Source organism: Pinus tabuliformis, chromosome J (genome assembly GCF_031772625.1).
Source record: "Pinus tabuliformis cultivar Carrire ecotype Pingquan chromosome J, CPIR1, whole genome shotgun sequence".
Lineage (NCBI taxonomy): Eukaryota > Viridiplantae > Streptophyta > Pinopsida > Pinales > Pinaceae > Pinus > Pinus tabuliformis.
The window spans coordinates 1,412,740,467-1,412,766,073 of NC_142295.1; the positions used below are offsets into that span (position 1 = coordinate 1,412,740,467).

Consider the following 25,607-nt stretch of genomic DNA (forward strand, 5'->3'; position numbering starts at 1 on the left):
GGACAGCCCCTTGTTGTCATGTATAATTATGCCAAGTACATAGCTAATAGGATGCATGAACAATTTTTGAGAATGAGTAATGAAAGTGTGTTTAAGTATCCTTCAGTTTTGTACCACCTTCTCTCATACTACCAAGCTGACAAGTTCCCATTCACTCTCCAAAAGCTTGACACTAAAGGTCATCCTAGGTCAGTAATTTTTTGGACTCCTTTGATACATAAGCATGATTCCCCATATCCATACACAGATTTCATTGATATTTTTGTACATCCAGTAGTGACCATGCTGCTAGGAAGTCCTCCTCCAAGAATCAGTTCAGACATCAGGAGGATCCTGTAGCTGTCAAAACAACACAAAGTGGGAGATTGGTACTTGTACCAAAATCACATAGAAATTAGGATCTATGGCTGTGAGTTGGCCCCATATAAACTGCCCAGATACCTCCCAATGAGGTTATTTTCTCTAGAGTACTACAGGCAGATAATCAACTCAGATGAGGTACATTTTGTTAAATCCAAAAAGAAGGCCCAACTCAGAATCAAAGATCAACTAGGCCCCTTTGTATGCAATAGCAGAGAAGCTGGAAGAGAAGCAGAAGAAATCCTTTAGAGACTCAAACTAAAACAAAGCTTCATGTGGAGATATGACCCCTGTGACTTCATCTACAACAGAAGATAGAAAAATAAGATGACTCCCTACATTCACCACCGAATCCCTAAAATAGAGAAATATGCAAATCAGTTGGAATGGGTGGAGAATACTCTAGTGGACAGAGATAGCACTGAAGTTGCTATTGAAAATGCACTAATTGATCTAGAAAAAAGACTTGATGAAGGTTCTTTCTTGCAGGTTCTAGGAGAATCTCAAGCACAAGGAGAATCATAGGCACATAGTGAACAACACACAGAAGAAGAATCCCAGGTACAAGAAGAATTAGAGCAGCCAGACCTATCAAAGGAATTAGGTCAAACAGGTACATAGCAGCCCAATATGAGTACTCCCCCTAACTTGCAAACTCGTCTAAATGAGGAAAGAAGCCTCAAAAGGAATGGGGAGTAGGCCACTACATCAGGCAGAGAAACCATACAAACATATGCGGAAACCAGCCTAGTCAAAAGGTATAGGTTAAATCCTGTCTCTGAGTAGGAATTCATAGAAGAGATAGTAGGGGCCACCAGCACAGAGAAAGGAATAAGTAGGCCTACTACTCCTTATGGGGGCACACCAGAACCTTCCACATCTCATACCTAGATGTTGGAGAGGCAACATAGTGTTGAAGTGTCCTCACTTAGGATGCCAGCAGACAAAGATCAAGTTATTAGAGAAAGATACAAGGACATCAAAGCCAGGAATGAGAGGCTAAAGGCCCAGACTTATGCACAGTACCTCAAGATGGCACCTACCAACCAAACAAGGCTGATGTCAACCTATGATGTGAAAGAAGGCCAAATGCAAATGACATTCATGAAACCCACTACTCAACAACCGAGGACAACAACTGACTTCTATAAGATAGATTTTGAAGTACTGGCAAAGGACATACATCCTAATGACCAGATTGAGATGCACAAATAGACAGGGTAGATGATTTACTCCACCTTGACAGGGAAAGCCATCGTAGCCCACCAATTGCAGAACTTCTTGAATAATATATCAGCTCAGTTCCAATTGGAGAAGGCCTCCTCATAGGCAAAAGACACCAGAATCAAGTCCTTAAAGGACTTAATCATTGAGTTGGGACATGATCCCAAAGATGTGAAGGCCACTGAAAAACTGATCAAGAAGAAAAACAATGATATAGCTACTTTAAAGAAAAAACTGAAGATTCCACCACTGCATCACCCACAGAGAGCAGAGGTCCTTGGAGATCCAAAAGGGACAAGAACAGCTTATGGACTTGGTCCTCAAGCTAAATGACTAGTTGAGAGAAACAGAGAAAGAATTGGACACATTGATTCAGTCCAAACAGAGTGAATTGACCACGACCTCCATAGCTTCCATTGCCACAGTAACAACTGCAGTCCCTTCAACATTGGCAGTCTCTGTAGCACCAACAACTCCACCTTCCACAACACTGCCAGTCACAACTGAGCCTACAGCAGCAGGTGCCTCAATAGAAAAGACAACAGAGTTGGTGAAAGACATGGAGGAAATGTCCATCTAGGTAACAAAGCTAAAAAAGCTTAAGGATAAAGTGGCAAGCTTAGAAACTGACTGTAAGCTTTCAAAAATACAATAGAAAGAAGAAGCACAAAAAGCCCTAAGGATGGGTGAGAACATAAAGGTCCTTGAAAAAGATTTAACTTTGCAAAAGCCACTAGGACAGATTAAGGAGATGCTCGGGGCCAATATCATTGACTCTGTCAATGATATTTGGCCATCAATTCAAGTAATATTCGAGCAAACAGAATTGGTGAAAGTGGCCACCGAAGCAATACAAAAGGTAAAGGAAGACCTAGAAGACCAGCCTGAGGATGCTAATTGACTCATCCAATTCTTAAACAGCAAGAACAGGCATGAACTAAATGAGCTTGGGGTGGAGGACAGAACTTAAGCCATCATTAAAGTCAAAAAGGTTCTTTCTAAAAGAAACCTTATGCTTAACCTAGAGAAAAATTGCCATAACATGTAGGTTGACATTGACAGATTCATGGAAAAGTTTCAAATTTTGAGGGATAAAGGCATTCCCAGTCCCATGGTAATCAATGAAAAACTTATGACCCAATTGGACTATGTTGATAGATTAAAGAAATTGTCCAAGAAAAAAGCAAGCACTTCAGGAGTCAAAGCACTGCCAACAGGGAAAGTATTATATGATACTTTAGAAAATCTATTCTTCCTAGAGCATGAGGTGAAACATATATTTTTCATCAAGCCAAATTTTTCCAAATACACTGAGGTAGATGAGATATATATAAGGATGCTCAAGGTAAAGTTACTTGGAGATGAATGGTGGGAGAAGATGACATATTTACTACAAGCTACCACAGTAAATCTGAAGGCAGGTGAAAGGACAGATAAGCAGGGTCAAAGAGTAACAGGATAAAGAGTATTAGTAAAAGATTAAAGACAAATGTGATTCCAGTAGACAAATATCAGCCAATTTAAAGAGCTCAAATTCGAACTGCAAACAACCAGCACTATCACAATAAAAGGGACAACATGATGTAGTTTTCCATCTGTCTTTATCTTCATGCTTGAAGATATTTTGATTTCCTAGATTAATTCTCATATTGTTTTAAGATATTTTGTAAATATTTTTTGTATAAATACTTCACCTTTCAAAGTATTTAGGGTGGATTCAAAGACATTTATGTAGACATTTTCCTATCAAGTTAAAGTGCTATTATATCAAGACTGGATTGGCTTGCTGGATCAAGGAATAAAGTAAAGACATTTCACAGGATTCTTGTGTAAAGCGGAAATCAAATAAGTATTTTTTCTCATGTGTATTATTGTTTTTCTTTATGTTTATTAATAATCATATTTGTTTCTATGAAATTTGAATGGTAAACTAGGAATGATATTTCAGAACTGGCTTTAATGCTCTCTGTCTTAACTGTTTACATTCTTAACATTTTCTACTAAACTATCTTAGTTAGGGAATTCTTAAATGCTCCCTTACTTCCATAGTTTCTCCCTCTATCTATAGTAAAGGATTCTTAGTTGCCCTTTGCTCATGATCACCTCCTACTCTTCATCTTGATCCCAGTCTAAGGATTCTTCTTTGCCCTTTCACCCTAGTTAAGACTATCTCATCCATTGAACCTGAAGGTTTGCCTTTTTCTTTGCTAGCCTGCCCTGTGAACACTCCCATTAGTGATCTAGTCCAGTTAATCCATCCTTTGATTGACTCCATAGCCCAATGGCTTGAAGGCCTTGCTCCATCCATCTGTTCCTAGAATTCCACCACCCAACCAAATTCAAAACCTTATGAACACTAAGAACTAGCCTAAAATCCCACCCAAAACAAAGTTAAATTATAAAGAGAGAGCCCTCTCTGGACTTAGGTTGGCTAGAACCTGAGTCTAAAAGATTAGGTTTGTGGTTACCTTAGATTATTCCTTCTTTTGATAACTTCTAGGGAAGACTTTTGAGTGATAACACCCCCTACACGTTGGAAACATATAGCCCCTAGGATGACCTAAAAATGGGTTGCTCAGATCCAAAGATAGACTGTACCAGTGAAATCCTCTAAAAATTTTGAGAAATTTGAGTATAAACTTGACTATATTCTATCACCTACAACTTTAGCCCTTCAAAGAATCTAAAAGATTCCACACATATTTTATCGGAGAATATTCTAATAGAATATTTCCTAGGATCTGCCTCGTAAATCATGCTCGCTCTAGTTTCTCGCATCTAGGGTTCCACATGATGTTCTGCCAAACATTGCATGGTTCAACACACTCTAACTTCTCCCATTTGCCAAATGAATCGCTCTTTAAATATATTTTTTGGGTTTTATTAAGAAATCCCTACTTGGGATCTCATGGTTTTCATATGAATCTTGGGTCATTAGAAGGCTGAGGGTTGTGGGTTTAAACCCATGAACCCCCAATTGTCATTTATTTTTAATAATACAAAAAATAACGATTAAACAAACCATCAGAGTCCGTTAAACTCTGACCACCAAATTAACTATGCAACAATTTTTACAAAACCATTTATCATTTAATGCTTGATTAGTTACATGGTTGGCCATCTCAATTTGGTTGTCAATGGGGTGCCACATTGGCCCATTTTATTGGGCAACTTAACAACCCAATCATGTGCAATCACTGGTCGTCCTGTCATGTATCAATGTAGGATTATCCCAAGTGGTTCGTAGTGCAATTGCTAGGGTGTCATTTGTATTTCCACATGGTGGATTGTGGAGTGCCATGTGGCACACTAGGGTACACTTTCAAAATCTTTTCAATGTTGGGAAAAAACTTCATATGACCATAACTTTTGCATACAATGTTGGATTGAGGTGCATTCGTGTCATTGGATTCACAATAATGAACTCTTCGATTTGAGATAAGATTTGTTGATATTTCAGGATTTAAAAATTTTGACCTTTTGGGATCCTATTGGATCATTCCTTCCCACTGAGAAGATTTTTCACCTCTAAAAACCTCATCAATCAACTAGAAGGTGAAGGAATTTCTCCCTCACTTTCTCATTTTCAATCCATTGCACCTTACTTGGATGAATTCCTTTTAAACACACACAAAGGTACTCTACATCTCCTTATCATGAAGTCTTGGTCCTCTTGTCAAGGATGATGTCTTCAGGTAGTTTGTCCAAGTAATCTAGTGTAAAATCATCCACTAAAGGTACCTGCCCACTCTCCTTTGTATCCATGATCATAGGTGGTTCATAGAGTTTCAAGTTTTCAGCATTCACCACAAAATACATCTGCATATATGTTGGAATATCAAGGTGATGAGAATTGTTCCCAATATTATCCAAGACACTGAAAGAACTATATCTGATTATTCTCAACTTCTTTCCTTCTCCCCTCATCTTGTCCTTTCTAATATGGAGCAATAACCTATCTCCAACCAAGAAATAATAATCAACTTGGTGTTTATCATGCCAAGCTTTGTATCGAGCCCGACTCTTCTCCAAGTGTTCCTCCACTACTTGATGAATCATTTGGATCCACTGAATGAACTTGTGTTCTTTGTCCTAATAAATTTGTTCACTGAAATACTCATCCTTCCCATATACCAAATTTAGGGGATATTTCGGTAGGTACCCAAAGCATGTCTAAAACTATGAGCTTTGAGTAGATTAGTGCATGATCCTATTGTATGCATGTTGCATGTAATGGATCTTCTCATCCCACAACTTGGGATGTTTTTTGCAATAGCCTCAAAGAAAGTGAACCACTCTTCAGTTGAAAAGTACCTCTATTTTTCATTTGTATGTGGATGGAATGTTGTGCTCCTATTTAGTTTGGTGTCCATCATATTCCATAAACTTTTATAGAACTCCCTAAGGAATTGAGAGTCTCTACCAAATACAATGGATGTGGGTAACCCAAAATCGACCCATACATATAGAAAGAAGAGTTGAGTAGTGTACTGAATAGTAATTTTATTCTTACATGACATTAAGATACACATATTACTAAACCTATCCACCATGACATACAAATAATCATGATTCTTTCTTCACAAAGGAAACACTCCTACAAAGTCCATGGAGACACTTTCCCAATGACTAGAAGGAACAGGGGGTGGTGTGTATGGCCCTAATTTTCTATCAATGGGCTTACAAAAAAATACATCACACATCCCTTTACATATTTTGATATAATATATTTCATATGAGGTCAATGGTAAAACCTATACAAGTGAGACATAGTCTTTCCTACACCAAAATGACCAGTGTTGGGATGGGGTCCCCTGGGTCAATTTTGGGGTTAAGATAACCCAATTTTTGCTACAATTTTTGTAAATAATGTAAAGTATCCGCAATTTGTGGATGCAGAGCGCATATATGAGTAGGAGTCAAAGGGGTTTAGCCCATTTTTTTATGTAAAGTTTGAGTCAGTTTTGAGATCCACCCATGGTCTACGGACGATGGCATTGTATGAAAAAGGCTATAAATAGGTGTATCTTAGAGAGTCTAACTCATAATAATTGATGATGGATGAGAAATGATAGCGAGAAGAAGTGGGTAATATAGAGGAGGAGATGCTCTGTAGCTAACTGTGCAGAGGCCTAGGTAGAGTCTGTAGCTGAGTGCGTGGACCCCTACAGCTGTGTGTGTAGGGTAGTTTTGAGTCTATAATCCTGAATTGAAGATCAATAAAGAAAATTTTCGAAGAATTCTGTCGATTTCTATTTACTTATGTTAATTTTATATGTTGTTGATAAATGATTTGTTTTATGGAATATTGATTGAATGTTATGTGATTCTCTTGAATAAGTGTTAATGATGTACACAACGCATGTTTAAGTAATTTTGCAAGGACTCTGATGTATTATCTGATGTTTATTAATAACTTAAGTAAATCTGCACGAACCCTAATTTAGGACCACTCTCTAATGTGCATAATTAGGAAAATTGGCTGCTAAAGGTCTGCAAAAACTAATTGTAGACATTCATGAAGGTCTGAAGGCTATTTTAAGAGAGTTGTAACAGTGTGCCCTAAGAGTGTATCGATCTATGTGAAGGCAGATCTGAGGTGCTGGAAGACATCACACTAGTCTCTAGATGTAGAAACTTGGTTCTTGCATCCCCCCATACTTCTTTGGGTGAGACTAAAGCTTGTGCTACACGGTTTTTTTCCGAAAGGGCCAGTAGTGTAGGGTTTTTCTGGTTGGCGTTGCTAACTTTGAACTTGGATCAGGACCCCCTAAGCCAACAAATGGTTTCATTGCCGGGACCGAGATTTGCTTGAAAGAGATGTGTGATGTCACATAATTGGAATCTGACCAAGAAAGATATTGAAAAGTGGTTGGATCAAAAGATTCACGAATTCACGGCATTGAACAGGTATTTGAAGAGTGGTTGAACAAGTATCTGTATATAGATATACACGAGATCTTCTTCTGCACTTTTCCCATTGAACTGTATGAGTGGTTAGCTAAATTAACAAACAATCAAGGAAGGTGGAAGCTCGATAGTACTATAGTGTGGACTCTAGAACTAGTGCGATGACTAGAAACCTCTGAAAACAATATCGCATAGGCCGTTGATCATTGGCTTGATAAGATTTTTGGAGGATTTGTTACAAAATTGGCAGTGGATACCTCAGTCAGCTATAGCAAAGAAGAGCAGCGATTTTTCATAGGACCACGAGGTATGTATTTAGGATAATTGAATACCTAGACTAAAATGATGTTATGTGAAAAACAGGTGATGCCATTGCCTTGATGCTTGAAGCTATGTGAAGTGCAAGACTCTTTAAGGATCGAGAGAGGTCAAGTCCAAAATATAGTCTGTTAATCGAACCTCCTCCAAGCGACGATGAAGGGACAGTGTAGGCTTCACCCTGAAGTGTTTTCCAGCTGATAATGTAGGGTTTTCCATGAACACATCATCCATCCACTCCACCTCCACCTCCACCTCCACCACATACACCTTTGCCCACACCTCCACTTCCACCACCACGTTCAACATGGAAAACGCGATGAAGCTACCGATTTTCAAGGGCATAGGGAGTGAAGATACAAAACAGTTTTGGTTTGTTGCAAATGCTATGTGGACAACACAATAGATTACTGATGAAAATATAAAGAAGGCACAACTGGTTACTACTCTACAGGATCACACACTAACTTGGTATATTAAGTATTGTTCTGATAATCCTCTTGCATCGCTACATAGACTAAGGCGACTTTAAACAAAGAGTTTAGTAAGCCTATGTTTGACTCACAGTCAGTAATTGGATTCAAAGAAATCATGATGAGGATTGATGAGGTGCCTTGGGAATTAGATCAAAGGTTGAAGTGTTAGATTCGAGAAGCTAACATGCAGCTCATAGATAGTCAGCATCGCAAATGGTTTATAGCTTCACTTTTGCCCCACCTAAGAATTTCTCTGTCACAACAAAAGATAGGAACAAAAGAACAAGTGATGGAAATCGTGATGAGGTTGCATGCATCACCTATTCAGGATGCGACCTTGGGGGTACAACAGATCCACTCTCAATTACAGAGCCTACACTTGGAATTACAGAGTTTGAAGAAATACAAGGACACTAAACCAGAAGCACGCGCGTAAGTTTGGTGTTTGAAGTGCAAGAGCCATGGGCATGATAAAGGTCACTGTTCTGTATACATGAATTATATTATAGGAGGGGGACCAATTCCCATGAAGCTAAAAGCCCCAGTATAGCTAAGTGTGGGGGTTGCTCTATGGTGCGCTATTTTTCAGGTTGTTGGAAAACATGTGATGGATAATTTTCATTTACTTCAAAAATTCGACTAGACGCCCCAACAATTGTTCTGTAACTTCTGCAAATCGGTGGGCCACAATGAGTGCCACTATCAAAGCTACGAGTTGATGATGGAAAGAACACCTACATATCAGATGCAAGCAGAAACTTGGCCTCCAAATCAGGACGCTAGAGGAGCACATAGAGGTTATCAAGGACAAGGATAGGGCCGAGGAGGAGGAGGACCTAGTAGAGGTCGCAGTCATATTATCTGCTACAACTGCAGATAACTAGTGCACTACACGCTAGAGTGTCAGAATCAGACACACCCGTCATGTCAATACCGAGCCAGTTTGACCAGACTTTAGAAGAGTGCCTAGTTCTAATAGATAAAATGCAAGAGAAGAAAGCACAACCTTAGCAAATTTTGGCTTGAGGGGGCCTAACCTAGGTTCAACATTAATTAGCTAAACAAATCCCTACATTACTAGCCCTTTTGGCATGAGCCCACGGAGCGCAGACCGAAGTCTCACTCGAAGCAGTATGGGGGGATGTTGGAACCAAGTTTCCACACCCTGAGATGGTTGTGATGTCGTTTGATTCCCTCTATCCCTGCCTTCGCGCAGGTCGCTTCACTCTAGGGCTTGCAAGATGAGCCCTTTATTCTATCCTTTAATACTTTCGTGAAAGGGTATGATCGACCTTCACGTAAACCTAGCCTGTTGCTCAAGTACTTTCGTGCTGCTATGGCAGCGTGCCATGTAGATTCACCAATTAATCTAAGTGGCTTGCTTATCTTATCAAATAATTATAGTTAACACCGCGTAAACAGATAATCGTAATTACGTTTAATCATTCAACGTAATTGCATTCCTTCATGCATCACATAAGCATAATAAAGGAAATTCATACATAAAATATCAAGATGCATTAACAGAACAAAGACATAGGAATTGCCGAATATTTCTCTTTATCGATATCTTCCAAGTGTTTACAAACTATGTTCGCCTTGCGCACACAGTTGTAGGGGTCCGCGCACTCAGCTGCAGACTTCTACCCTAGGCCTTTATGCACTCAAATGCAAATCCTCTAGCTATGCTACGACCCAAGACTTAGACTTCTTACTTCAAAACTATGACTCTCTTACATTGTGTATCTCTAAAACTACTTAGAGCTTAGCTCTTTTTATACAATCCCATGGTCCACAGACCATGGGTAGATCTCTTACATCTAACTTTACTTTACAAAACTAAGGGCGGACTACCCTTTATGACACATGACACCTTCATGTTCTGTGACCACAAAATGCGGAGCCTTTACATTTTTATTACAAGATTTGACTAAAACATGATCGTTTATCCCCAAAACTGCCCTTGGGGGATCTCACTCCCAACAGGCCACCAACACAAACATCGTGACTCACCCTCGAGTTACTTAGTAGGTGCAAAGATCTTTGCATAAAGCCTATCCAGCTCGACTTGTATGACTACAACCTCAATCATGCACTGAGATACCACCTATTTCGCATCTTCCACTGTCTGCTCGGTCACTGCTCCTGCATTGTTGGCCTGAAGCTTTTGTTGCATCACTTGCAAAGCTGCAAGCTTGCCTTTAATATTTCCTGTGACTACGTAAGCTTCCTCCAGCCAGGGATTTAGTCTCGCTTTCAATGCTACTTCTTTGTGCAGCACGGCATCCACCTATTCCTTCAGCTACTTGGCCTCTTGGAACTTGGTGAGTCTTTGTGTTAGTGCGACGGTTCGCGTTGTGCCCTTGACTTCATCGTAGCGTTGTTATAGCTCATGTGCCTCCATCTCTAGCCTCTGTATATTTGGGTCCTCTTGCAAGCTTTTCAGGACCTCAAATGACTGCTCAAACAACTGTGTGCAGTCTACTACCACACTCTCCACCGTCGCTACTGCCTCTGTGACAGTGGTTACCTCCTGTTCCTTTACTTCTAGCGGTGTGAAGGTTGGGCACTCAACTGTAGCTCTGTAATTTGTAGGTTCAACTCCAGCTAAACTTGCACCATCTCAGTCTGAGTGTCGTGCACCCCTTTGGCCAACTAGCTGATGCAGACCTCAACTGGCTCCTCCTCTAGGATGGCCAATTATGGGACCATTCAGCATTCCTCCTCAATGACCTACGTATCCCTCTTTCTCTGATTTGTCGCATCGATCTCCACGATGATGGCAACATTTCTCTGTAGGGCCATCGGTTTGTTGTTGATTCACCGTTTGATGATCACCTAAAGGGCGTGGTGCTCGCAGGCCCTCATCTGTGAAATTACTCCATCCTGCAAGAGGTGGAGTGCTTTCCACGGAAGCGCTTCCAGGTTCATCCCAACTCCTTTCAGGCCACTAACAGTGGGCTTGTCAGCCTCATTTTCCATGGTTAGTGCTCCATCTAGCAGCACTACCGCACTGGAAGCCTTCGTGCGCAGCATATCCGCAGCCTCTGAAGTGTCTATGGCCAAGCTAGTAGACACCGTACCAGCCTACAATGAGTGGGTTTGCAACTCATGCAACCCAGTCTGGATAGCCCCTAGTATGAGCTGCTGCTACTGTTCCAATTGCTATAAGGCCTCCATGGTAACATCCCTTACTGTGTCACTGATATCATGTAAATTGCCCTCTGTCAGTGTGATAGGGTCTAGCGAGGTCTTGGTTGCCTTTGATTTATTCCTAGACCCTCCCTTCTGCAACTCTCTTAGGTGCTTAATGCGGGTGGACGTATCCTTAGGGTCTGTGCCATGCTATTCTATGTCATCCTCTTCTGTCTTAGGCGAAGGCGACCACGCACCTTTGTCAGAGCCATGCCCTGTTCCACTTGTCTACTTACCTGCCAGATTTTTTGCCTGTTCCGCTTGGGCCTTATCAGTAGCCTCATTTTTCCTCTTTTCGACCAGTTGTTCCATCTTCAGCTTGGCCTCCTCCTCCTTCTTCTGTGCAATGACTTGCTTCCACCCACCACCAAGTCCTTGGTAGTGCACCTCTCTGCCAGCCATTGATCAAGCACGTCATTAATGGCATCATCTGTGGTTAGATATAGCAAGTCGTACCACTTCTGCTCAAGCTCCTTCCGCGCCTGATTGATACTCGATGGAAATCGGTTTTAAACTTGGCGTAGCCATATAGGTCGGCATAAACCGTGGGTGACAATTGCGGCTTGCAATTGATGGCCATCTTTATATTCATCTCCATCAAGATCCAGAAGATCTTATTGTCCCAGACTCACTGTGCATCCTTGGTCACCCACAAAAAAGCATACTTTGCTGCTTCAGGGAGGTCTGGCATGACCGAAGGGAACTGGCTGTCCTCTGGTAGCTCCCACGCTACAAGAACAATTGACAGCAAGAGCCACAAATAGTGGAATGTCTTGCTGAGCTCTTGTGCTTCACGGTAGTTTGTTAGGAACTCTTTGTGAAGGTAGTCTGACCAGTTGAACTGGACTCCTTCTGTGCACTACTATGCGAGCGTGATGATAGGTGCCTGCACCTCATCAGCACAACATTTCTGCATCACCTTCCCTATAAGGATCTACATTGCTACCTTCACATTGGGGTTGTAGATGCTGGAGATAGCATACCCACGTGGCTTCTTCACCAGCTTGAATTTCTCCTTCATTGACTCTACGATAGCCTGCTCGCCACCCTTGCCGCCAAATATCATCGCTGGATTCTCACTAGTATACGGCAGGCACGTTATTTGGTGAATTAACCTGTCTGTGATGGGTATTGGCTCCTCCAGCCACTGACACCCATCATGCACAAAGAAAAGTAGCTACTTGAGGACCAAAACTATCACCGGGTTGTGGTTATAATGCGACACCTAGAGCAGGTTGAGAAACCCTGCCTTTTCTACCCCCTTGAGCCACCTGCATGGCTCCAATGCGGTTAGTTCCGTATTCGCGTCAATGATGCAGTGCATCAAATACTCGGTCGCTAGGTGTGGGAACTTCTCATGGTCCGCCAAGTCCTAGTCTTCAAGCTTTAGTATGGGCACTTGTGCCAAGCACGAACCGTCAAAAAAAAAAATTTCGAGTAGAAGATGGGTTTGCAGGGGAGTCTTAATCTCATCAATGTCCTTTGGGACCTTAGACTTAGTCTTGTGTGGAGGGACATACTCTGACAACTGCATAATAGGGTCCTCACCCTGGGCTTCAACATCCTCCACTTTCATTCCCATATCCTCATCGTCCAATGGAATGTATTCGATATCTTCCTCCTCTGATTCTAGGTTTATAGTCTTGCCTTTCTCCTATGAAGTGGGCTTTGGTGGGTTTCTCCTTGGAAATGCACGCACCGGTATGGCAGGTTGCTTTCCCTTCTTATCCTTCACAGTCTCCTTAGTTGGGGTTGGCTTCGGTCTCAACATCCTTGGTGATTTAGGGACCTCTGCCAATACTTCGACCACTTCTGGAAAAGCTACTTATGCCTCTCTTTCCATTTCCTGTACCGGATCCTCTACTAGTTCAGTGTTTATAATCTTTAGGGTGCGGACATGATATTATGCAAGAATTCTTTTGTTCTCATCGATAAAGTCTCAAATACCTTAGTAGCTATCAGAAGCTCATATTTCTTGCGATTCATATGTGCCTGAGAACTGAACAACTCAATTCTCAAAATGCCAAGTGTTTCTTACTGGAAATCCACTTGCAATTTATTGGGCATTTTGAATTCAAATATGACCTTTCCCCCCAAATTCGGTTCATTAATGCCAGTGGTGGTAGATTTTCAAGAATCTAAGCCATAAATTTTGTCTTAAATGCTGGTCACCCGCTCCATGTAGCCTCACTTCTACCGTCAAAACATGAACAATGACTTTAACGATCACTTTCCAACCAACCTGTGCGATTTCTCCTTGGGTAGCGCAACTCCCTCCACATTGCCGTGGACTCTGTGACATTTCATCACTGCGTACCATCTGCCAATCGCATAGCTCCCCAACCTAGGCAGTGTAGTCTATAGTCTCGTGCCTCCTTCCAGTTGCCTGGAGTGCTAAGACTATGCTACCTTCATTTAGTCACATGGCTAGATCGTCGGTGTATGGCTTCAAGCAACTGCCATTCACCTTTCCGAGGAAGGGTTCTCCTTTCAATTTGACCAACTGTACTACTCCTCCATCGGTAATTTCTTGAATGACATAGGGCCCTAACCAGTGCATCCTGAACTTCCCTGGAAATTTATCAAACTTACTATCATATAACAAAACTAGGTCATTTACCTTAAATGAGAGTAGCTTAATGTGTCGATCATGCCATGCCTTTTTGCGCTTCTTTTGGACTTGTTGGTGAAATCCAGCTAAAAATATTTCTTCCTCAAGTTCATCCAGTTGTGCAAGCCTTTCTTCTAGGGCCCTGCGATCTATCATACCTATGAGCACTGATATACGTAGACTAGGCACATTATATTCCATAAGCATTACCGCTTCAACACCATAGACAAGCCTAAAATGGGTTTGTCCAGTCAATTTCTTGCATGGTGTTCGATAAGCCCACAGTACTGTAGGTACGTGTAGGTCCCAATCACTTTATTTAGCATTACAAACCTTGGTCAGAGTGTTCTTGAGCACTTTCTTCAACGCTTCCACTATCCCAGTAGCATGCGGGTGATAAGGTGTGCTCTTCTAGTGATATACTTGAAATTCCCCTGTTAGTGCGCTGATCGTCTCATTCAGGAAGTGCGTACCACAATCACTCATCAAGATCTTTGGATAGCTAAATTGTGTTAGTACATGCTCAAAGAGGAACTTTGTAGTAGTCGTGCCTGTGCAATCCTTCACAAGCTATGCCTCCACCCAACGAGTCAAATACTCCATTGTGGTGATAATGTACCTTGCTCCCATCTTTCCTTGGGGCTGAATGGGTCCCAAAAAATCTATCGCCCACTTCTCAAAGGGTTGCAACGTCACCTGTGGATTCAAAGGAATTTCATCCCTCCACGATGGCTTGCTAGTCCTTTGACACACATCACATGCCTTGCAATACGCTTTTGAGTCCCGATGGAGGGTTGGCCACCACAACCCTGTGCATAGAATCTTCTACGCAATTTCTCTTCTTGCATAATGTCCTCCCACAGAACCCCCATGAGCATCCGCAAGGATGCTGATTCTTTCGAGCTCAGGTACATACCGTCGCAATATCTCATCAGTCCCCATCTTGTACAGATGCCTAGCAATGACAGAGAAATCTACCACGCGCATTACTAATTCCTTCTTTTGCGGAATAGTGTATCCTTCTGATGCAGTACCTATCGTTAGGAAATGTATTATATCCTCAAAATGACCATCCACGACGCGCACTGCAAATAGCTATGCGTCAAGCAATCCTTCTTCCTAGTTAGTGGGTTCCTCCCCTATTTCGATGCGCGACAGATGGTATGGTCCCGCGTTCAGTCGTTCAGGCTTCACAATAAATTCAAAATCATATTCCTAGAACAATAAGAGCCACCTGCAGATTCTCCCCCCCAACATAGGCTTATTGACCAGGTACTTTAGCGTGGAGTGATCTATATACATCTTAAAATGGCCTCCCAGCAAGTAGTGCCTAAACTTCTGGAGCGCATACACCATAGCTAACCCTTCACATTCGGTGGTGGAATAGTTCTTCTCTGCTTTGGATAATCTTCATCTTGCGAATGGGATAGGATGGTCGAAGCCTTCTTCACCAACTTGTGTCAGTACTTCTCCTAGCACTATACATGATGACATGGACTTGAAATTCTTTCTTCCAATCCGAGAAGACTAGAATCAGCGCGATGACCATCTTTTCTTTCAATGTATACAAGCTCTTCTTACAGTCATCGTTCCAGTAGAATGTGACATCCTTCTTCAACAATTTCTCCATAGGCGCGGTGATCTAGGCATAGCCTTTAATAAAATTTATGTAATATCCCGTATGTCCCGGGGTAGCACGTAACTGTTTCACACTCCTCGGTGCTTCCAAGTTCAATATCACTGCTATCTTCATGGGGTCGACCTTCAGTCCCTGCCTGTGAACCACATGCCCCAAAAGATTCCCAAAAGGAGCACAAAACATATATCACTTGAGATTGAGCATGATCTGGTATCTTCGACAGGTATCCAGCATCAGGCGCAAGCTTGCTACATGGCGTTTAACTAGCACAAACATGGTCCAGTCATCAAAATATACTTCCAAGAACTTATGAATAAATTCCTTGAACACAAGCACAAATACAGGAGAGAAGACCGCAAGTGTATTCTTCAATCCAAATGGCATTACAGTGGACTAAAAACAACTCCACTCAATTGTGAAGGTTGTCTTGCTCCTGTCCTCCAGCACGATTTTGATCTGGTGGTACCCAGAGAATCCATCAGTGAAGGAATATGCTTCTTGGCCACCTACATTGTCCAACACTTCATCAGTGAATGGATTCGAGAAAGGATCATGTACACAAGCTTCATTTAGCTTTCTGAGATCCACGCATATCCTTATTTCATCCTTCTACTTCTTTTCCGCTACTACCAATGGACTTACCTAGTCAGATTCTTCCACATGCTCAATGATGCCTGCCACGAGCATCTTGTCTAGCTCTAAGAGGACATTCCCCTTATATTTCAGATTTAGACGGTAAGGTCTTTGCTTAACTGGCTTCATGTCGGGCTTTAATGTGATCTTCATCATACCTAGGTCCCTGATTATCCCCTTTAGATCCGTGAACTTGGTAGGGAATAAATACTAGTATTCGTGGCACAATTCAGTGACCTTATCCACCATCGCGTCATCCCAGTAGTCTCCAATCTTTGAAAATTTGGGTTCTTCCTCCTTACCAATGTTTACTTATTTTGTTTTCAATGCCGCCATTATATTAGGGTTCTCAATCTGCGGTCCTTCAACCTTGCGATGACCCTCTGTTTCTAGAATGTTAATCTTTCACGGATCCTCATCCTCTTCTTCAGCCATTACATTCTAGAGTGTGACCCAGATGAGTAGCCCATTCAGGCTGAATCAGGTCTAAAGGATCCTGCGGTATCCTAAGATTGCTACTTTCACCTCTTGTAGTGCTTCATCAATACTGTGAAACCCATCCTCAAAACTAAATGTCATCATGAATTGTTGAAATTCGGTACCGGAGGACAGGTGGTTTACTTAGGCTTTGATCTTTGACCTAGGGAAAAGTGTCCAAAAGAATTTAATTTTTCTCCTAAAGTGACTTTATAATTTTATAAAGTTAAATCTAATTTAAAAGTGACTTTAAGTGATAAAGTTACTAAGTCTAATTTTAAAGTAACTTTTATAAAGTAAATGAAAAATTAGAAAGGAAAAGTGACTTTGGAAATAAATGACTAAGTGGGTCTTTATTAAAGTGGGGTGAATTAAAAAATAGAAAGTGAGATTTAAATGAGCATTTAATCTCAGCCATTGATCTAAATCTATTTCAACCATTGGATTTAGAGATCACCCAAAAGTCACTTGGATCACCCAAAAGTCACTTGGAGTTATATTAAAGGAGGAAAAGGAGGAAAACGTCATTCATTCTTTCATGAACAGATTGGGAGAAGGAGAGCAAGAGAGCAAGAGAGATTTCTGAGCAGGGAGGAGAAGGAAACAGCAGCTTGGCACACATTCCAAGGCAGCAGTTGAGCAGATTTGTACAGCTGATTCAGCACATAGTGAAAGGCAGATTTTTGCACAAAAATCGAGGAGCAGTTTGCTGATTTTTCTGCACACAAAACGGAGGCCATACAACATTTATTGCTGTCCTGTTTGCTGTAATTTCCAGATTGCTGTGAGGCACGGGAAAGGAGATAAGTTGTAAATTTGCTTGCTGATTTTTTGCTGAATAATTCTCACTGTAAAAAGGCAATTTTCAGAAATAAAGAAGAGCTCTCAAACTGGTTTTCCCCAAGAGTTGTAGGGGGTTTTTCCAGGGTCAAGTTGACAAAAAATATCAGTGTTTTAATGTGTTTTAATGGCTGTTTTTGATTGCTGATTTTTAATTTTGCAATTTCCAGCATTCTGAAAAATTTCCAGAATTTGTGTTTTCAGCAATATTTATTTTTTTCAGTCTGTTAAATGTATGGTTATGGGAATGGGCATTTAACTACATGGGAGAAATAAGGAGAAACTGAAAACCGGGGTGGGAAAACAGAAATTTCTACATGGTATCAGAGCTTGAGTGCTGAAGGGCAGTTTGGGACAGCAAAAGGAAAAATTACAGTTGCTGATTTTTCACTCAGAAAATTCCAGCAAGCTGATTTTTTCATAAACAGCAGTTTTATCTTTACTACAGCAGTGCTATTTTTCAGTTTTAGGACAGCAGGATGTCATTGGGATTGAGGGTGGAGGATAGGCTGGATGGGCATATAAATTACAGTGTTTGGAAGGAGAGAATGCAGAGTATCTTTGAGGAGGCAGAAGTCTGGGATATCATGGTGTATACCGCACAGAACCCTGTTGTTGTGCCCACTGATGTTACTCAGTTGGCTGAGTATAAAAACAAGAACAATAAGGGTAAGAGGTTGATTCTAGACGGAATCAAAGACCATTGCATTCCTCATGTGAGAGGAAAGAGAAATGCCCATGAGATGTGGACAGCATTGTCCAATCTCTACCAGAGTACCAATGAGAACCGGAAGATGGTCCTGAAGGAGAAGCTGAAGAACATTAAGATGGGGAATGATAGTGCAACTGGATATCTCACAAAGATTACCAATGTGAGAGATGAGTTGGCAGCGATTGGAGAGGCCATTCCACCCACTGAGTTGGTGTGGATTGTAGTGAATGGCCTCCCCCGTTCATGGTTGAACTTTGCTGATGGGGTTTGTGCACGTGGGACCCTTCCCACATGGGAGAGGTTTTGGGATGATTGCATTCAGACAGAGATCAGGAAAGGTCAGCTTGGGGCAGCCAAGCCAGTTGAGCAGGATGAGGATATAGCACTGGTGGCAGGAGGCAAGAAAGTCAAAGGGAAGAAGCAGGCTTCCACAAGCAGTGGTGGGGGCAAAGGCAAAGGTAAAGGTAAACATGGGAACACACAGAAGGACTATTCCAAGGTGAAGTGTTGGAATTGTCAAAAGATGGGACACTATGCAGTTGTGTGTCCGGAGAAGAAGAAGAAGAAGAAGGGGAAGAACCAGGATGTGGCAGCTTCAGCAGAGATTGAGGACTTTGCTGGTCGTTTTGACCGAGAGTTTGCGTTCACTACGTGTGAGTCCTCTAGTGCAGGATCACCTGCTACACAGGTTCAGAGGGAGCATGCTTTTCCCTCGATTAGCAGAGCATCTACAGGTATCTGGTATGTGGACAGTGGGGCTTCACGTCACATGACAGGAGTCCGTGAGTACTTCTCAGAGCTTTCAGAGAGTGGCACTGATATTGAGGTAGTACTCGGTGATGACAGAGTTGTTAGAGCGGTCGGGGTGGGGACAGTGACATTTCAGAGGGAGTCCAAACCTCCCTTGAAGGTGTCAGAGGTTCTTTATGTGCCAGGGATGAGGAAGAACCTCATATCCGTCTCAGCTTTGGAGGACAGAGGATATGAGGTACTGTTCAGGGGAGGACATGTGTTGATGTATCCCAGGGGCACTCCAGCTGATTCAACTAGAGTGATAGGTGTACGCCATGCAAAGGTGTACAAGTTTGCATTTAAGCCCCTTTTGGCATTGAGCAGTAGTACCGACAGCAGAGCTAGCAGTTCTGAGCTGTGTGAGATTTGGCACCGCAGGATGGGACATATGTATCATGGAGCCTTGAGGACATTGCGGGAGATCACTACAGGTGTGCCAGATTTCAGTACTGATCACTTTGATACTTGCAGAGGTTGTGCGATGGGCAAGTTTGCCAAATCCCCTTTTCCCAGCAGTGACAGCAGAGCGACGGGGATACTTGATTTGATTCATTCCGATGTGAGCGGTCGGATGTCTCATGTTTCCTTGAGTGGATATGAATACTATGTTTTATTCATTGATGATCACTCCAGGAGGACCTGGATTTATTTTTTGAAGACCAAGAGTGAGGTCTTCAAGCGGTTTCAGGAGTTCAGAGCTCTTGTGGAGACTCAGACAGGTCGAAAGATCAAGTCCTTGAGGTCGGACAATGGAGGAGAGTACACCCTTGGAGAGTTTGTTGACTATTGTGCAGAGGTAGACATTAGGAGGGAGTTCACTGTTCCTTACAACCCCCAGCAGAACGGGGTTGCGGAGAGGAAAAACAGATCCATCATAGGGGCTGCCAAAGCCATGATACATGATCAGGGGTTGCCATTGTTCTTGTGGGCAGAGGCCTGCAACACAGCTGTTTACTTGCAGAACAGGAGTCCGCATCGTGCCTTGGGGCACATGACTATTGTTGGGAAAAGTATCCAATACGGAATGACCCTATCCCACTCTAAGGGTGATAGTACCTCAGCAACAACTGAATACAAAGCTATTCAAGATTACTTCTTTATGAGATGTAAGAGAGAGGAGAAAGGGATCCACTAACCGTTGTCTTCCGCTAATGGTTGATCCAATCTTCCCTCTTTGCTGCTTACTCCCAGCTCCTTGCTCTTTCACTGGCCCAGCTACACAAAGATCCTGCAAAAGCACAAGAAAGGGAAACTACAAGAAGCATACATCCATAATTGATTCAAGAATTAGAATAAATCAAATATACAAGCATCAATACACCATTAAGATACATGCATATAGAAGAACCTCAAATGCTTTATTAATGGAAGAAGTAAAGTTCTGAGAGTGTTACAACCATAAGAGGCCCAATCCAGCAACACCTCCCAGCAGAAATAAATCTCCTCTTCACCTCCTTCAAAGCAATCACCCAATAGTTCTATGCACAAACCAACAGCACTTCCTTACATTCACAAAATTCCAGCCTCCCTAGACCTCATGAGAGAGCTCTATATATAGGAGTTTTGGAGAAAGGATGAGTCAGCTTGAGGCTGGCATGAAGCTGACTAGTGTCCTCTCCCACTTCAGTTATACTTCAGTTCTTGAGTCCACTTGGAGTTTCTTGCTTCCACTTGGAGATCTAGATCCTCTTACTCATCACAAGGCGAATTCCCTGATCCAAGTGTCATTTTGGAAGCTTCCTGGGCATTTGACACCTTGCAGAATGACTGTGCCACTTGGCCAATCTCGCCCAGCGTAGGTAGCCTTCATTGCTTTTTACATTCAGCGCAGGTACAGAGTGGAGCAGTTGACAGTCAGCGCAGATGCTCAGTGGAGCAGCTGACATGATCCAGAAATAGCTTGTTTTTGAGTGTTTTCAGGTGGAGAACTGCTATTCAGTGCTGTGGTTTGCTGACCTTGTTCCTCTAGGGGTAGGAACAACATGTTTAGGGACTTTGGATCCCTTAGATTATGGACATTTCATGCTTCATGCTGTAAGGCACAAAAATGTCTATAACAATGACTCCGGAGGAGGCTTTCTCTGGGAAGAAGCCTGATATTGGTCATCTTCATATCTTTGGATGCATTACATACTCTTATATACCCAAGGAGAAGAGGACCAAACTAGAGCCCACCGCAGAGTAGGTTATCTTTGTGGGCTACAGTGAGACCTCAAAGGCCTTTCAGATTTACATTCCTGCACAGAGGAGAGTTGTTGTCAGACGGGATGTGAAGTTCGAGGAGGACAGGGCCTTTAGGAGGTCACGGGAGTTAGAGTATCTGGATCAGCCAGACCCTCAGCAGCAGTTGAGTCAGTCGTAGGGATCTAGTGGGCAGGGATCAGAAGGATCAGGAGGTACATCTATGAGGATGTCAGGTCCGTCAGTGAGCAGTGGCTCATCGAGCCAGAGGGGTGGTGCTCCGGGCAGCATGCAGAGCAGTTCACAGAGCAGTTCACTAGGGAGTCCACTGATGGACAGTTCACACGGTACCTCATCTTCTACAGGTTTAGGTGCAGGCAGGAGGACAGCAGACAGACAGTCAGGAGTTCAGGCTACTGATGGTGATGAGGAGGAGGAGTTTCATTCTCCTATGGGAGAAGCATGCTCAGGAAGAGGAAGCCCAAGTGACTTCAGGACACCTTGAGAGATGCTACATCTGTTGCTGAGTCGAAGAGGCCGGTCAGAGAGAGTAGACCACCTGAGAGGTTTTGTAGTTATATGGCGATGGTTACCAGCATCCTTGACTCTGAACCTTCTAGCTATGAGGAGGCAGCTAGCCAGCAGGTCTGGAGAGAGGCCATGCAGGAGGAGTATTCTTCTATCATGAAGAATGATGTTTGGGAGGTGGTGCCGAGGCCTGAGGGCAAATCCGTGGTTACTTCCAGATGGATTTACAAGGTAAAGCATGCTGCAGATGGCAGCATTGAGAAATTCAAAGCGAGGTTTGTGGCTAGAGGGTTCTCCCAGGTAGAGGGAGTTGATTATGAGGAGACCTTCGCTCCCGTGGCTCGATATACTTCGATCCACTCCATTATATCGATAGCAGCAGAGATGGGTTGGAAGATCCACCAGATGGATGTGAAGACCGCATTTCTCAATGGCTTCATACAGGAGGAGGTGTACATTGAGCAGCCACAGGGCTTTGAGGTGCATGGGAAGGAGTCCCATGTGTGCAGACTTAAGAAGGCCCTTTATGGCCTGAAGCAAGCTCCCAAAGCTTGGTACTCCAGGATAGATGCATACTTGCAGGGGATGGGTTTCACAAAGAGTGAGGCAGATCCGAACCTTTACTTTATTGTGATTGGTGAGGAGCCTCTCATTCTGGTGTTGTATGTGGATGACTTGATCATTACAGGTGTAGAGAGACTCATAGAGCACTGCAAGAGAGATCTTGCGGCGGAGTTTGAGATGAAGGACATCGGTTTGATGCATTACTTTTTGGGTTTGGAGGTGTGGCAGGAGGAGGGGCATTTCTTCCTGGGGCAGGGGAAGTATATTGTGGAAATCCTTAGTAGATTCCACATGGAGGATTGTAGACCCATGTCTACACCGATGATCACCAACTGGAAGAAGCTTCATGCTTCGGATTTCGAGTTGGTGGATCCCACATTGTACAGGCAGCTGATTGGTTCCTTGATGTATTTGGTCAACACTAGACCAGATATCTGTTTTGCAGTCAACACGATGAGTCAGTTTATGTGTGAGCCTAGGAAGGTTCACTGGGTGGCTGCAAAACACATTTTGCGGTACTTGCAGGGGACAGTGGATTATGGTCTGGACTACAGGCAGGGAGATGGAGTGAGATTGGCAGGATACACTGATTCTGATTGGACAGGTTGTGCTTCTGATAGGAAGAGCACTTCAGGGTGTTGTTTTGGGTTGGGTTCAGCAGTAGTGTCATGGTTCAGCCGGAAGCAGCAGTCAGTAGCACTGAGTTCAGCGGAAGCAGAGTATATGGCAGCCAGTCTAGCTAGTTGTGAGGCCATCTGGCTTCGCAAGATGTTGTTTGGCTTATTTGGTCAGCCGTTGAGACCTTCAGTGATTTACTGTGATAATCAGAGTTGCATTAAACTCACAGAGAATCCAGTATTTCATGACAGGTCAAAGCATATTAGGATCAGATATCATTTCATCAGAGACTATGTTCAGAAGGGAGTTGTGAAGCTTGAGTATATTTCCACTGATGAGCAGGTTGCAGATATTCTTACCAAAGCCTTACCATGGGGCAAGCATGTCTACTTCAGAGACAAGATGGGTGTGGTGAGGAACACCTTCCTCAGTAAGAGGGAGTGTTGAAATTCGGTACCGAAGGACAGGTGGTTCCCTTAGGCTTTGATCTTTGGCCTAGGGAAAAGTGTCCAAAAGAATTTAATTTGTCTCCTAAAGTGACTTTATAATTTTATAAAGTTAAATCTAATTTAAAAGTGACTTTAAGTGATAAAGTTACTAAGTCTAATTTTAAAGTAGCTTTTATAAAGTAAATGAAAAATTAGAAAGGAAAAGTGACTTTGGAAATAAATGACTAAGTGGGTCTTTATTAAAGTGGGGTGAATTAAAAAATAGAAAGTGAGATTTAAATGAGCATTTAATCTCAACCATTGATCTAAATCTATTTCAGCCATTGGATTTAGAGATCACCCAAAAGTCACTTGGAGTTATATTAAAGGAGGAAAAGGAGGAAAAGGTCATTCATTCTTTCATGAGCAGATTGGGAGAAGGAGAGCAAGAGAGCAAGAGAGATTTCTGAGCAGGGAGGAGAAGGAGACAGCAGCTTGGCACACATTCCAAGGCAGCAGTTGAGCAGATTTGTACAATTGATTCAGCACATAGTGAAAGGTAGATTTTTGCACAAAAATCGAGGAGGAGTTTGCTGATTTTTCTGCACACAAAACGGAGGCCGTACAACATTTATTGCTGTCGTGTTTGCTGTAATTTCCAGATTGCTGTGAGGCACGGGAAAGGAGATAAGTTGTAAATTTGTTTGCTAATTTTTTGCTGAATAATTCTCACTTTAAAAAGGCAATTTTTAGAAATAAAGAAGAGCTCTCAGACTGGTTTTCCCAAAGAGTTGTAGGGGGTTTTTCCAGGGTCAAGTTGACCAAAAATATCAGTGTTTTAATGTGTTTTAATGGCTGTTTTTGATTGCTGATTTTTAATTCTGCAATTTCCAGCATTCTGAAAAATTTCCAGAATTTGTGTTTTCAGCAATATTTATTCTTTTCAGTCTGTTAAATGTATGGTTATGGGAATGGGCATTTAACTACATGGGAGAAATAAGGAGAAACTGAAAACCGGGGTGGGAAAACAGAAATTTCTACATGAATCCCTCACGCAGGATATCCCATTCGCTTGTCCCATGTGGGAGCTCGGTTTCTACGTACCAGTTCATCGAAACAATATCCAGGGTGTGACAGAACAAGTGCACCCATTCAGGTTGAGGCTTTTCTCCATAAGCCTAGGTCCATTTGGCCAAATGTGCGCGTGAATCATTCCTGCCCATCATACTTGTTTGTCATTCACATCTTAGGCTTCTAGAATTGTTTTCCCATCATCCTCCTACATTCACACCAATCATCAAAGCTTCCCTTATGCATACCGCACCATCTTGCTAGCATAGCGTGGAGTGCGCAGTCCAATGCCTAGAAGCACTACTTTTCTAGTATCTCCCTTTCAAATGCATCCAAAAAGATATATACCTCATTCAGACCATCATAAGTAGGCATATTTCTTACCTCTGAGGACACACAGTGCAACGATCGGGTCATCATGTTACAGTTCAACATAGTACCTTCATGTAACCGGTTCTGCCAGCGCTCTAACTCTTCATCGAAGTCCGAAGTGTAGGAACTCTCGCGATCCCATGTAATTCGTCCATTTGTAGTGGGATTCACCCAATCTTGGTCTCACATTGTTATCTTATAGATACAGTCCAAATCGTCATCACTCTCATAATCGCGGACTGGTTCAGTATAGAGCGATCCCTCAGTAGGATCTAGAGGTACTATTACGTGTAGCGATTTCCTCTCAAATATCATCTTCCACTTCTTTAGATTGATTACCTCATTCATATCAGTGCCCAGTCAATTCCTAGGAGTGTAGGATAGGGATTGCTATCATCCACTATCTCTATTACTTCGAAATTAGCTAATGTGCTTGCTCCCTCAATATCCACAATCACCTTCTACAATCACCCCATGGGGATGATCTTTTGTTGATTGGCCATCCTTAGCTAAATCGAAGACCATTGCAACGTGGGTCTCCTCATCTGTTCCCAAGTCTGCTTTGGTGGGACATTCGTATCTGACCCTAGGTCTAAAATAACCTGATCCATTTCATACTCTCCTATCTCCACGGTCAGTCTCATCTCTCGTCTCGTTC

At 42.5% G+C, this 25,607-nt stretch overlaps 1 protein-coding gene across 1 annotated transcript in view; it reads right to left on the minus strand.

Annotated features, from left to right (window-relative positions):
* Positions 1–1,956: 1,956 nt before the first annotated feature.
* Positions 1,957–25,607, minus strand: part of LOC149232642 (putative glycosyltransferase At5g25310) — a 145,625-nt gene continuing 121,974 nt past the window's right edge. The window contains exon 4 of the mRNA XM_089381960.1: positions 1,957–2,093. Within this exon, the coding sequence (XP_089238086.1) occupies positions 1,957–2,093 (137 nt within the window). The remainder of the gene's footprint in view (positions 2,094–25,607) is intronic.